This window comes from Podarcis vaucheri (genome assembly GCF_965113315.1).
Source record: "Podarcis vaucheri genome assembly, chromosome: 5".
Taxonomy (NCBI): Eukaryota; Metazoa; Chordata; class Lepidosauria; order Squamata; family Lacertidae; genus Podarcis; species Podarcis vaucheri.
In genome coordinates, this window is record NC_138763.1 from 50,288,928 (window position 1) to 50,303,753 (window position 14,826).

The window sequence follows — 14,826 nt, forward strand, 5'->3', positions numbered from 1 at the left end:
ACACAATAAATACATACCATAATAACAAACAAAAGCAATAACCCCCACCAACAATTTAAAAGACCATAGATTGTTAAACATGCCTCCTGTTGATTTCAATAGGAATTCAGTTCAAGTAATTTAGGATAGGCTGTATTCAATACAGCGTTAGGCATATTGCTCCATCAGCACACATGTTTCTCCTGCCGAAACATTTTCTCCTTCTCCCTCCTCTGCACCCCTAAACCTGTTCTGGGGTTTTACCCAACCCTCTGGAGCAGATTTGGGGTATGTGCAGGGGCAGGAAAGGGGGGAATCCCATTGTGGCAAGTTATAATTCTTGTGCTAGCACAACTATTCAGTAGAATACTGCTCACTGTCTCCAACCCAGTGCTTTCTGCTAGGCTTTGAGGGCTCTGTTTCTGCCTCTTGATGCTGTGGATGGTGCAATGTGATAGCCAGAGTTAAATGTAACATCACTACTGGTGATCATATTTGTGGTCCTCTCATACTGACCTGTCTTACAGGTCTGCTGTGGGCATTATTGAAAACTTGTCTTAAGGCATTTTTGAATACTGAAAACTGCTGTCTAAATGTTGAATTACATTAAGGCTAAAACTTTGTTTAAGAGATTCTGCCTGTTGTTACAGGGTTACTTTGCACTCCCTCTGGAAATTCTTATTGCTGAGTGGAAAAGTTCAATATATGCAGTTTTAACTTCCCTGGTTTTGGAGCATCTGATGTAATAATCATGCTAGCAATGTTTAGCATTGAGTTATAATATGCATTTTGTGCTGGTCATGGACCAAAATACATTTCTGATTAGATATGAGTCTTATCTCATATTTTCCCAGAAAATATGTTGAGATAACAGAAAAGCAGTATTTTGCCAGAGTGTTTTTTAATCCCACCATGAAGATTTATAAATTCCAGATATACATTTATGAAAGAGAGAGTGCAAAAAATTGAAAATACCTATTAATGACCAAATAGGTATATATGTGTGTTTAATACAAATGGCATTGATCTGTTTAACAATAAACTGCTTGTGGCTTTTTAATAGTCAATATGTGCTTCCCTTCCTTTCTAATTTGAAAATATGGAGATCTAAAGCACTTTTATTCATGACACACAAAAACAGATCGGTATTAAATCTTGGCTTAATTTGTTTTCTGTGGGGAATTTTGGTAATTCACATGTATAAAGCATTTATACACTCTTGCAGCTTAAATGTTCTGAAGACTATAGCATCTAACTAGCATATGGTGAGAGTCTGATTTCCAGCCCCCACCCCCCACAGTAGAAATGTCATTGAGTGCATGTGTTTAAAAACGTGATACATCATTTAAACAGACTTTGTAGAATCTGTTTGGAAAATACCTCCCCACTTCTCCCCTCTTGCAGGGATAAGATCTTCTGAAGCTGCTCAGTTTTTCATGAGATGATTTATTTATTTTTGTCACCTTTTGAGGCTGAAGGTGACACACCTCAGCTCAAATAGCAGATCAAAATAGAATATAAAAATACACTTGGAGATAAAACAGCAGCCCAAGCAAAAATAATAATAATGTCGGCTCTGTTCACAAAGAAGGTAGCAGCACCAAAGGCCAAATGAAGAGGATGCACCCCTTATTTTCATGTTCTGAGCTGCCTTGAGCATGGTTTGAGCTGTGGGAAGGCGGCACACAAATGTATCTGAAACAATTCCGTTACAATTTATATTGCACCTGAGAGGTCCTTTGACTTCAGAATGCTGTTACAGTGATTCTTTCTCCTTCAATATGTTACATTTCATTCTGAGCAACGGTGCTTGACATTAGCAAGTATCACTGTTATGAAACTGGCCACAGAAACACACACAGCATTTCTCTTCTCATATTCTACAGAGTTGGCAGCAGGGACAGTTGCTGTTAAGTCAGGGAGGCTGGAAGATCTGAGTTTGTGGGCAGCCTCCATATTATTACTATAAGAGAACTATTCATGGGGGTGCATGAATGATGTTACATCTCGTTTGGCCTAAGGAAGAACTATTTTCTACCTGTATGCTAGTATTTGCCTCTTCCTGTCTGGATCTGTGCTGTCTTGCATTGGAATACAGAGATGTTGAACACTTTTAACCTGTTAAAAGATATGTATTGTTGTCTTAGAAGTTTCCTTATGAACTGGTGATTAAGAGTTCCTGGTTGTTGTTTTTTTGCTGACCATGCCTTGTGGTGTAACACTGTGACCGTTTTTGTGGTCTTTGATGTGTCCTCTAGTAAAGTGATGTAATTAACTTTACGGAAGAGTCCCAGTACTCTTGTCAGTTGGAGAGCTTCCAAGATGGCGATGAAGGTAGTCACCAAGTAAGTTCGCTTACCCTTGTCAGTTGCAGCATAATTTATTTTTTTAAAAAAGTGATCCTGGGATTTTATATACCATCGTAGTTAGCAATTGGTGTAGCTGTTTATCATTGTTGCTGTGCATCAGCTTTAAAAGTTTGCTTTTGCTATAAATATATTTTCATATTTAAATTGTATGCACATTTTTCTGCGAGAGCAAACATTCGTATTTATAGCCTATTTTATCAGCAAAGTTGCCAAAGCGCAGACTCTGCCGTATGTAAGTCTATGCTTGCAAATTGCTGATAGCACCAGAAATGCAGCGCTCCTGGTATCACAGAAATTTCCAAAACATCTTTGTTGTTTTCTTCCTTGCCCACAGATTTTGGTTTGGGTAAGCCTCCCTTCCAATATACTTGGTAATTGGGTTAGAGAACATTGCTCCACTCTTAATCTACTATAGTGTGGTAGCTTGAGCATAATTAAAACAGGATTACAGTCCTTTTCATTCTTATGTTTACAGCTCTTCATCACAGATGTAGCCTGGGTTTGTTCACCATTTGTCTTTTCCTCACCCATGTTCACATCTCTTAACATTTCCTCCCTTTCCTTGCAAGAGCAAGTGATCTGCAGCATAGGCCCTTCTTCCATTGCAGAGCTGTTTCACTCTTCACATTGCAGTCCTGTTTGCCCAGGCTGTGCTACTGATTGTTGCAGTAAACACATACTGAGGAAGGAAGACATGTATATATGTGTACACACACACACACACACACACACACACACGGGAGTTGCAAGTTGCCATAGTTCCCCTGGCACCAATCCACTGCATGAGTCCTTTCACAGTGTGGGCTGTATTCAGTAGTTGTGCAAATGGAAAGCTGCTTATGCAATCAATTTTCTTTTCCTCTCCTCCTCCCCTAAGACCAACTTCAGAGGTTTGGGGAGCCCTCCTGAACAGTGGCAGCTGTTTCGTATGGGTTGAAATGTGAAGGGGAAACCACCCAGATCAGGATAAAATAGATATCGTGGCCATTGGAGCATTATCCCCACACCCAATGGTGCTTTCCCCCTATCATTGCAGTCTTGTGCAACACAGTTCCACTGTTAATGAGGGTCACTAAACCACAGAAGCTGCCTTCTGCTCATCAAACCACTGGATGGAAGGTTCCATGAGTGAGATTCAACATTGCAGCAGGACTTCCCTTGCTCTCTTCCTGCCTGCAACACCCACACCCTCCCAATTGGCTCTGGAGAGTCTGCTAACCCTCTGGAGCAGAGTTTGAGGGAACGTAGGGGGCTGCATGGTGGAAGAGAGACAGCGTAAATCTCTTAAACTGTTGGGATGCCGTGGTTGGATATCATCCTGTGTACTTAGTGCAGCAAACCCGGCTGTAGTAGCAAGTGAATTGCCTCTTTAGAAATGACATGGCGTTCTTGGGATTGGTGACAATTCTGATTATGGAACTCAGCTTTGGCCTTTCAAAAATGATTTCCACATAGCCACAAAAGGAAGGACGTTAGAAGTTTTGCACAGAAGATGCATTTGTGTAACATGGATGTGCTCCCAGTGTGCAAAATGGAAAATAAAATACAGTGGTGCCCCGCAAGACGAATGCCTCGCAAGACGGAAAACCCGCTAGACGAAAGGGTTTTCCGTTTTTTGATGTGCTTCGCAAGACGATTTTCCCTATGGGCTTGCTTTGCAAGACAAAAATGTCTTGCGAGTGTTCCGATTTCCCCCCGCTTTCCCCCCTTTTTCTAAGCCGCTAATAGCCTTTTAGCCACTAATCCGCTAAGCCTTTTATAGCCGCTAAGCCTTTAATAGCCGCTAATAGCGCTAATCCGCTAATCCGCTAATAGGGTTGCTTCGCAAGACGAAAAAACCGCTAGACGAAGAGACTCGCGGAACGGATTGATTCCGTCTTACGAGGCACCACTGTATTGTTGAACTGCGTATTGACTGTTGCATTCATGTAAGTAAAACCCCAACTACTGAAAATCAGTCAGTAATAAAATGCCACCTACTCTATTTGTAGCAGAGAAGATGGGAAGGCAGAGGAATAGTGGTTGTTAACCCAGTAAGTGTACTTAATTTCCTGGTAGACTTTTGTGATTCTGTGTCCTTGTGAAGCCATGGGGATGAAGAACAGCATTCTGTTTAATTCTATGCAGTCTGTGGTATTTAAACAGCTCTTCCCTAATAAGCCTTGAGTGTACCAAAATTGACAAAATATCATGAAACATTTTTTCTGTCTTTTGTGCTTAAGACATTACATTCACAATGCTGTTGTGACAGTAGCTTCAGGGGTGGTGGGTGAAACGCTCTCAACTACAAGAGCAGCCACGATGCATACTCACAAAAACTGTAATAACCTTGCACAGTTGATTGGTGATAAGTTTCTGGAGGCCATTGCTTTTTCTTTGCCGACCATTGGCTGTGCTGGGTGAGGGGGTGGGGTGGGAATTGGGAGTCGAGCAACATTTGGAGGGTCAGGTTGGTCTGCTCTGCCCCGTAGGAACAGGAAGCAAGTTAAAAGTAAAAAGTTATCATGAACAGATCCATATTTTTTCTAGAATTGAGTTTCTGCTTGTCCCCATGTTACAATTCCAGAGTCCATTAGTTACCCATGAAGCACCTCAAAATATTGACAGTTACCTGTAGAAATATACCCATCATACTTACTACTTTGTTTACATAAAAAGCAAGGGTAGCCATGCTGGTCCATAAGGAGAAAAAAACACTGCAAACCCCCCACAACTGGGCAATGAGTTTATTTGGTCCTAATGAAGTTATTGCCCTGTTAGGGATTTTGTAATTTTTGTGTTTTCCTTTCGTCCCATTCTCTCACCCTCCCAGCACCCTCATTCTCCAGTTCTGTTATTCTAAGAATATATTTTGTATTGTGATGGTACACATGTTCTCCTTATCAACATTCCAATAATGAAACATTTGGGAGTGGGTCCAAAAACTTGCTGAGATCCTGTGGAGTAATGCCAGTGGAAAATTCTTCTTGTGATCGTGTACAGGATAAGGGAGAAACTCCTTTGGATTGTGTCAGTTTTCTCTTAGTTTTGCTCACCATACTCTTTAGCACATATTTAACTTAAACTAGTGTAACTTAGTTTCCAAAGCCATTCAACATTTGCGTATACTCCCATTTATCAACAAACATGTCAGTAGTGCTAGCTAGCATTTTTGTAACGTGGGTGTTATCAGATGGAGCTAAGACCATCACTCAGAGCAATTTATGGCTTTCAAGATTTTACAGATTATGCAAAATTGCAATACACCACAAATTGCCATGACAACAGTGATAAAGAACTAAAAAATGTACGTGCTGAGGAACCACATGGGCTGGTGTACAAACTGTTTCCAATCACCAGAGGTGAGATAATGCAGAATAAAAGGATTGCTATCTGAACACTGCTTCACAGAGTATTTGCTAAAGTCTAAAGTGGACATACTGACAAAGTTTATTGTGAATGTCCTGATAAATCCTGACTGTTTTCACTTACAACTGCAGTTAAGCAGTCTCTGCTGTAATAAATTTGCTGCCACTGGCAGGTAAAATTACTTGTGTTCCGCATAACTTGGGACTTGTAAATTTGGAGGCAGAAACTGAAGTGTAACATCATCAACATCATCATCATCATCATCATCATCATCATCATCTTCAATTGAATTTATATACCGCCCTATACTCGGAGGTCCCAGGACGATTCACAGAACAAAATCAAAATATAAAAACACTAAATATATAATTAAAATAAATACAACAATCCAGTAACCCCTCTCCCCCCCCCAACCCCACATTTTAAAAGGGCATAGGATGTCAATCAAATCAACCAAAGGCCTGGTTAAAAAGGAACATTTTTGCCTGGTGCCTAAAAGTGAATAATGAAGGCGACAGGTGAAGTTCCCTGGGGAGAGCATTCCACAGACAGGGAGACGCTGCAGAGAAGGCCCGTTTCCGTGTTGCCACCCTCTGGACCTCTCGAGAAGGCATCTTTGTGTGTTAATATCCTGGGGACATAATGATATGGAGACGTTGTTTGGAAGGATACACATGGCCTGATTATGGCTTAGTAGAAAAGTAGGCAGGAAAACCCCCCAGAAATATCATTGGTTAGAATTGCCTATGTATCCTTTTAAAATGGAGCAAGATTTTAGTTTTATCCAGACTATTACTTTCTGTGTACCATCCCTCCAACATTTCTTGAAATATCAGGTGGGAGGAAGGAACAGACAGACAGGAGCAGTGAGTAGAAACAACAACAACAAAGTAGGACATGGTTTTTCTCGTGTTCTCTCCTTCCTTTCCCAGATATATAATTTATTTGTTTGGTTTTCTTTCTCTGCTGTCTGAAATGTTTGCTCCATATGTGTAATAGATATTTACATGTTTGGTTTGAAATTGAACGATGGAGATATATACACTTACATACATGTTGGCCATGTGGAATGTCTGTGAAGGTTATATATTTGCTCTTTTTCTGTATATAGTGAGAGGGTGGGGAGGGGTATTACTCAGAAGGGTGGTGGGAATGGGTGATTGCATATTCGGTAGGATAAGTGGATTGTAGAGGGTTCTTAATTCTAAGACCCTTAGGTATAATGTCCAGGTCCTTGCATTTAGTCAGAAAGAAGATGTCAGTCTGTACCTGTGCAAGTTTCTTGGTGAGGTTGATGGACTTCCATTTCATGCGGCTCAATGTGGTGCCTTCCATAGTTCTAGTTACAGGTAGGTAGCCGTGTTGGTCTGCCGTAGTCGAAACAAAATAAAAAAAAATCCTTCCAGTAGCACCTTAGAGACCAACTAAGTTTGTTATTGGTATGAGCTTTCGTGTGCATGCAGTGTATTTGAAGAAGTGTGCATGCACACGGAAGCTCATACCAATAACAAACTTAGATGGTCTCTAAGGTGCTACTGGAAGGATTTTTTTTATTTTGTTTCGACTACGGCAGACCAACACGGCTACCTACCTGTATCTAGAATTTTTACTAAGAGTATAAAAAATGGCTTCCATTATTTGTTCCTAGTGTTTGGTACTTGGGTGGAGATACACTGCCCCTTAGCATGCATGTAGCAGAGAGTTTTTAAGAGTATTTAAGGAAGCAAACCTGTTTCCTAAGCATCGTAGATAAGCATATTGGTGATAAGGCATAGCAGAAGAAAGTGGTGATAAATTCTGTTGTCAAAAGAATGAAATTTGGTGTTTATACTGAGAGGCACAAAGTGCTGTTTAACATTTCCCACATTCTTTTTCTTCCATAACATCAACAAATAGTATTCTTCAACATAGCCTTTATGTAATTTGATTTACAAATTTATAAGAACATTTGAAATAGGTGGTTAGGTAGCTTTTGCTTGGGGAATAAATATTTGTTTTTTTAATCTAACTTTAGTTGCATAACATCTTAGGCATCCCAAATATATCTGCAGTTGCCTTTTCAGATGTTTACATTTTTAAAGGTAGTACACCAAGCTGACTCTCAGAGCACTGTGGTATACTGTAACAGTAGGAAAGATCAGCTCAGAAAAAGGCAGGGGAACCTCCTTGGCATTCTAGTTGATAAATCAGCTTAAGAACTGTAGATATTCGGTATTTTTCTTTGCGTTTTACACCTTCGGGAAATATATTAAACCTTCTTTGCCTTTAGAATGTTTCCAAACCAATCCAATCCAAATCTTTATTATGGTCATAGATCAGCATAAGATAAAAGCACCTCCATAAATAAATGAAACCTGCTAGATAGGCAATAGGACAACTGCAGAAGTACACATACTCATACTCTCATTTACAGTAGACCAGTTTGAAAAAGTTGGTAATGGGGTATTATTTCATGTCTCTCATTTTTTTTGTAATTCTCAACATATTACCTACCCTTTCTACCTTTTTGTTTTGCAGAGCTTCTAATGAAGATCCTATGATTATCTGAGCTCTAATAACTGGATCCTCGGATATCAAAGCTGGGAGAAAGTACTTCTGAAACCAACATGTAGCAGATAGCTACTGTTCCGTCAGATTTGCTGCTTTTGGCCAAGGTGTTTGTCTTCTAGACTTCCCTGTGCTTTCAGCAGTGAAAGAATCATTCTAGGGATTCTTATTTCTTGGGTGGTGAATGAGTTTCGTTGACAGAAACTGAAATTGGATTTCACGTGGTTTTTTGTTAAACTGAGGAACCATGAGTAGTAATCTTGGGAAAGAAAAAGATTGTAAGGAGAAGGACCCAAAAGGGTCTTCAGCAAAGGAAAGGGAGAAAGAGGCCAAGACTTCTGGTGGATTTGGGAAAGAAAGCAAAGAGAGAGAGCTTAAGACCAAAGGGAAAGAAGCCAAAGATGGGAAGAAGGACTCCAGCAGTGCACAGCCGGGTGTGGCTTTTTCAGTGGACAATACAATAAAACGACCTAATCCAGCTCCAGGTGCTCGCAAGAAGTCCAGCAATGCCGAGGTGATCAAAGAGCTAAACAAATGTCGGGAAGAAAATTCAGTACGCTTGGACTTGGCCAAGAGGTCGATACACATACTCCCACCATCTGTCAAAGAGTTAACACAGTTGACGGAACTTTATTTATATGGAAACAAACTGCAGTCACTACCATCTGAGGTGGGCTGTCTTGTGAATCTGGTGACACTGGCCCTGAACGAGAACTCACTTACCAGCCTCCCTGACTCTCTTGATAACTTGAAGCAGCTTCGCATGGTTGATTTACGACACAACAAACTGAGAGAAATTCCCCCAGTGGTGTACAGGCTAAGGTCTCTCACCACACTTTATCTACGCTTTAATCGTATCACAGCTGTGGAAAAGGATATAAAAAACTTGTCGATACTCATCATGCTCAGCATACGGGAGAACAAAATCAAGCAACTACCTGAAGAAATTGGTAAGAGTGATTTTTAAAACCCTGTATTAAATCTTATTATGTAACAGTGGATTGAATTGCTATCCATGGGCAAGAGCCACCATTGCAGAAATGAACTCCTGCTCCCTAGGACCCCCATATCTGCTCTCTAGTGTCCGCTAATGCTCAATCTGCTGTGCAAGTAATGTCCATTCTGCTGGTGGATTGGCTTCACCAAATTAATGCATGCCATGTGGCCATTAGATTCCTAAAGCACTGAACCATACTTCATATATTTCTCTGGTTTTCAGCTACTGTCCCTCAAATTTTATTCCTTCATATTGGACTCCTTGAAACAGGCTTAGTTCTTGAGGAAAGAATACACCCATTTATTGGCTCCCAGATACACTGTTAGATATTAAGGATTGTGTATCTGTGCTGCCCAAGACACAAGTAGTAGTATTTTGGGGGGTAAAGTAGAGAAAGTTAGAAATACCTTCTTAAGAATTGGGGTACAAACAACACTTTAGGAGAAAGCAGTTTTGGTGCTATCTAATTACTGATCAGTAGGCCTGCAATTAATCTTTTCATAAATGTAACATTGAATCATGAATTCACATTTCTTTCAGGAGTGGAAACTTGCTTAAGTTGCAAAAATGGCACGGCTAGTATTTTAACTAAGAATCTGAGTAAATTTAATATTTTTAAAATAGGTCAAGAGATTCCATTATGAATTGCCTATAGAAATTCAATAACTTTCCAACTCCTTTCCTATAAGCCGTAATACTGAAAAGGCTATGATCATTTGACAGTACTATTAGGAGGGATGAGGTTTAGGGAATATGTTGGCTGGTCTCTTGAATTAAGACCATATGGAGATAGCATAAAGACCTGAAGAAGTATCATGCAGAGCAAAAATTTCCACATTTAAACTATGTACATCTTAAACAGTTCCTAAATAACTACGTAACTATATACAAATGTATGCACCAGGATATATGTGTGATCACCTACTTTGCTTTGTTGCTGTAATTATTCCACTTTTATTTACTTATCACTGGGGTTTTTTTTGTCTCTTGTTTCCCTCTAACCTCACTCCCCTCCATTTCCACTTGCTGATGTGTATATGTGCCTGCCACTTTCGGATTGCAGTTTATTTATTTGTTAGTCTTAAAGTGTTTCAAGATACTTCTATTTTATTTTGTTCAAGAAATTCAGCTTTCTTTCAGCTGGCTTCTTTCATTAAAATTCTTTTATTCATTCTATTATTATTTTTTTGGTAATAAGTAAACTGGTGGTTCTGATTTAAGACAATGTTACGACACTTAATTTTAATTTTAATCCACACGGGCAAGATGCATCCATGCACTCTATCCTGATACTTTGACCAAGCAAAGCAGCGTATGCAAACAGGATACACTCCTATGGGATTTCTATTATTGAAGTCACTCAAAAAAATGCCTGTTCATGCAGTGTACGCTTCTATACAGTTCTTGTACTTGGAAACAGTTGGAGAGGAATTATGAAGGCTGTTTATTGCTGTAGACTCTTCCTTAGGGCAAGTTACTCTCTAAAAACTCATAGAAACCTCGGGGGGTGGGGGCTCCATTTTTGTGGCTGAAGTGAACTTAATATATTCACTTGTTTAGTATAGTTTTGAAACAAGTATTAGTTTTGCCAACCTTTGCCCACTGCAGCTTCTTTAAGTAAATACAGTGTGATATTTTTTTGCTGCTGAAGGGCATAAGGTTCACATCTAGTGCAAAATTAACTAAAAATGGTTAGGCGTTAGGGGATGTTTGATGTGGCAGCAGCATAACTCAGCTTAGGTCAGGTTGAATTTGTATAAAGTGTGTGAACTGATCTGTGGACAATTTAAAGAACAGTAGAAACAAGCAACAACTTGATTCTCATAAATGGCTCCTGTTTACTTTAGCTGTTAATCTCTGCCTTTGCGCAGTGATATCAGACTAATCCTTACCACTTTTAATGGTAGCTGCTTATATTTGTCTTGCTTTTGGAACAAGACTTATTGCTGCTGCCCTTTTGACTTGTGTGGTACCTTTGAGGAAAGCAATTGGAAATACTGTTCTCTGCTGTGTCTGTTGGGAGAAGGACTACACAGTGCTTGTGTATTTTTGTATATCCACTGTGGCTCCAGAGAAACCACCAAAGGAGGTTTATTTTTCTCTTCTCTGAACTGTTTAGTCTGAGGTGTTGCACTGTATTAAATATGCAAAGTCCTGCCAACAGCTAATGCTAAGAATTATGCATTCCTGAAGAAAACATTGGGGATCCCCTATTGCCCAAGGTAGATCTAGCTTATTTTCCATATCTCTCTAGGAAATCCTACATTCCATTGAAGCAAGGGTGAAGAGTGGGATAAAATTCAAAATTATAGTGAGTCACAGAAGAAGCATGAGAAATATGAAGAAACAAATGGGAGTGTCTCTGACTGAATCCAGTGCATTCTTGTAATCTTAGGTTTATCTTATGCATTCTTTTATAGCTAGTTTGTTGTACATGTTCATTTCTAGAGGCATGTCATACAATTAGTTTTATTTTTACACAAAATAGCTTTATTATTCAATGCATGCATTCTCTAATAAAACTACTGACTGAAATGGTGACAGGTTTCTCTATTTTTCACAGATATGCACATGTAAGTAGCAAAGTAGGTGAAAGCAGATGCTTCTAAAATAATTCAGTTTGGGGTGGTTTGGGAAAATTGCAGTAAAGGCTGACCTACATATTTTGAGCATCCCTGTTGGACAGGTTTTTCAAGTAAAGGGTGGATGGTGTGTAATGGGAGTTGTTGGTTGCCATGCCCAAGAGATGTAAAGCTTATTTAATTTAATTAAAAGAAATTGTTTTCCGCTGTTCTATAAAGTGAGCGTAACCTGTGCTACCTTCTGAGTTTTTCACAAGACAGCAATAGAATTGTAGATATGAGATATGATTGATGGGCAGTGCTCGAGGTAAACCCAGAGCCAGTAAGACAGCTTGCTGTTGTATATGTTTAAACGAGAATGGATTTCTAAGAGCTTAGTGGACTCCTGATCAGAATTCATAAGATAATTGTTCTTACATGGGTAGCTGGCAGGAAAAGAAAAATGATGGCTCATTGTTTTTGGTATACAGTGGTACCTCGGGTTACATATGCTTCAGGTTACATATGCTTCAGGTTACAGACTCCGCTAACCAGAAATAGTACCTCTGGTTAAGAACTTTGCTTCACGATGAGAACAGAAATCGTGTGACGGCAGCGTGGCAGCAGCAGGAGGCCCCATTAGCTAAAGTGGTGCTTCAGGTTAAAAACAGTTTCAGGTTAAGAACAGACCTCCAGAACAAATTAAGTTCTTAACCCCAGGTACCACTGTACTGGCACTTTAAAAATCAATCAGGGAATAGAAATTCCAGTACAGTACTTACTATAAGCTTAGTAATATTTTTCAGTGTCAGAATTTTTAAAAAATACTTCAAGTTTTTAAATTCTTAGGTGTTATAACAATATAATTTAGGTTACCTTTTTATGTAGGTAGAGTCTGGAAGAGGATTAATAAACACTGTTGCTAGCAGACATACACTTATGTCATTGACTGCTCTGTACTGACTTAGTTTGACTCATCTGCTTGTTACTAAAATTTTATTTAATGCAATCAGTATGCTGGATAATGTGTTCAGGTCTCATAATACTCCTCAGTGGGCTAGCACAGCTTAAGAAAAATTGAGGGGAGAGAAGAGGTCAGAAGACAAATGCTAATTGAAGCAAAAATCTAGAATTGCTAATATTCCTAAGTTCATTTTCCTTATGTGCCCAGGGAAAGCTCTCTATCCATTCCCTCTGCTGCAGGATTTATCATGATGTAAAGGGTTTTAGAATTTTCAATCTGCTTACGGAGAGAGCTAGAGTGTGCAGCCGGTCAGGAGAGTTGCATATCATCCTTGCAGTCTCAAATATTTTCCACCAAGTTAATTGTGGCAGGAAGAATACATCTGTATATACATACATACATACATACATACATACATGGTTCACAAAAAGTGAAGGTAGCCATGATGGCTGTAAGAAAAATTATAAAATCTGCATCATGGCAACACCTTTACTAGGCCAACCAAAGTGTCTCAAATAATAATAATAATAATAATAATAATAATAATAATAATAATAATTTGTACCCCGCCCATCTGGCTGGGTTTCCCCAGCCACTCTGGGCGGCTTCCATAGAAACAAAAAATACACTAAAATATCACACATTAAAAACTTCCCTGAACAGGGCTGCCTTAAGATGTCTTCTGAATGTCAGGTAGTTGTTTATCGCTTTGACATCTGATGGGAGAGCGTTCCACAGGGCGGGCGCCACTACCAAGAAGGCCTTCTGCCTGGTTCCCTGTAGCTTTGCTTCTCGCAATGAGGGAACCGCCAGAAGTCCCTCGGCGCTGGACCTCAGCTTCCGGGCAGAACGATGGGGGTTGAGACGCTCCTTCAGGTATAGTGAGCCGAGGCCGTTTAGGGCTTAAAAGGTCAACACCAGCACTTTGAATTGTGCTTGGAAACGTACTGGGAGCCAATGTAGGTCTTTCAAGACCGGTGTTATGTGGTCTCGGCGGCTGCCCCCAGTCACCAGTCTAGCTGCTGCATTCTGGATTAGTTGTAGTTTCTGAGTCACCCTCAAAGGTAGCCCCACGTAGAGCGCATTGCAGTAGTCCAAGCGGGAGATAACTAGAGCATGCACCACTCTGGCGAGGCAGTCCGCGGGCAGGTAGGGTCTCAGCCTGCGTACCAGGTGGAGTTGGTAGACAGCTGCCCTGGATACAGAACTGACCTGCGCCTCCATGGACAGCTGTGAGTCCAAAATGACTCCCAGGCTGCGCACCTGGTGCTTCAGGGGCACAGTTACCCCATTCAGGACCAGGGAATCCTCCACACCTGCCCACCTCCTGTCCCCCAGAAACAGTACTTTTGTCTTGTCAGGATTCAACTTCAATCCATTAGTTGTTTTATCAGAAGTAATTAGGTTCATGGGACTTACTTCCAGGTAAGTAAGCAAAGAATTCCAGCCTTGAATTCCTGCCTTAAATTAGAATTAATCAGTTCTTGCCAGGTTTTTAATTTAGGGAAAACTGTCCTTAGAAATACCATGTCAGCAAGATAATTTTAGTGCTGTGAAAAGTACTAGGTATAAGAGCAGCCACATTGGTGCAAAACAGAAAGAAGAAATTTAAAATGCAGATTCTTCTATTGGGAAGAATACCAGCACTATACAATTACTATTCTTATTCGTACTTTACTACATTACATTGAGAAGAGAAATTGTGAAATTGTGTGGGTTGGGATTAGAGGTTGAAACTTGACAATGCCATGCATGCCTTAAAGGTGGCTTTTTGCGTCTGCACTGTTTAGTCCTGGGTAGAACAATGACTTATTCATACATGTATCTTTGTGCACTTTCAGGTGAGTTGTTTAACCTCATAACACTGGATGTAGCACACAATCAGCTTGAGCATCTTCCAAAGGAGATTGGAAATTGTACACAGATCACCAAACTTGACCTACAGCACAACGAGCTCCTGGACCTTCCAGATACCATAGGTATGTAAATATCTTTATTTTTTGGCTTCCCGTTTTGGGGAGCGTGACTAGTCCAGGGTAATCCAATGCAGGCATTTGGACT

At 40.1% G+C, this 14,826-nt stretch overlaps 1 protein-coding gene across 2 annotated transcripts in view; it reads left to right on the forward strand.

Annotated features, from left to right (window-relative positions):
• The window catches only part of SHOC2 (SHOC2 leucine rich repeat scaffold protein), a 50,477-nt gene that overhangs the window by 13,657 nt on the left and 21,994 nt on the right, over positions 1–14,826 (forward strand). For both annotated transcript variants that reach the window (XM_082225036.1, XM_082225037.1), the window contains exons 2-3: positions 8,214–9,193; positions 14,607–14,744. In XM_082225036.1, the coding sequence (XP_082081162.1) occupies positions 8,491–9,193; positions 14,607–14,744 (841 nt within the window). In that variant the 5' untranslated portion in view covers positions 8,214–8,490. The remainder of the gene's footprint in view (positions 1–8,213; positions 9,194–14,606; positions 14,745–14,826) is intronic.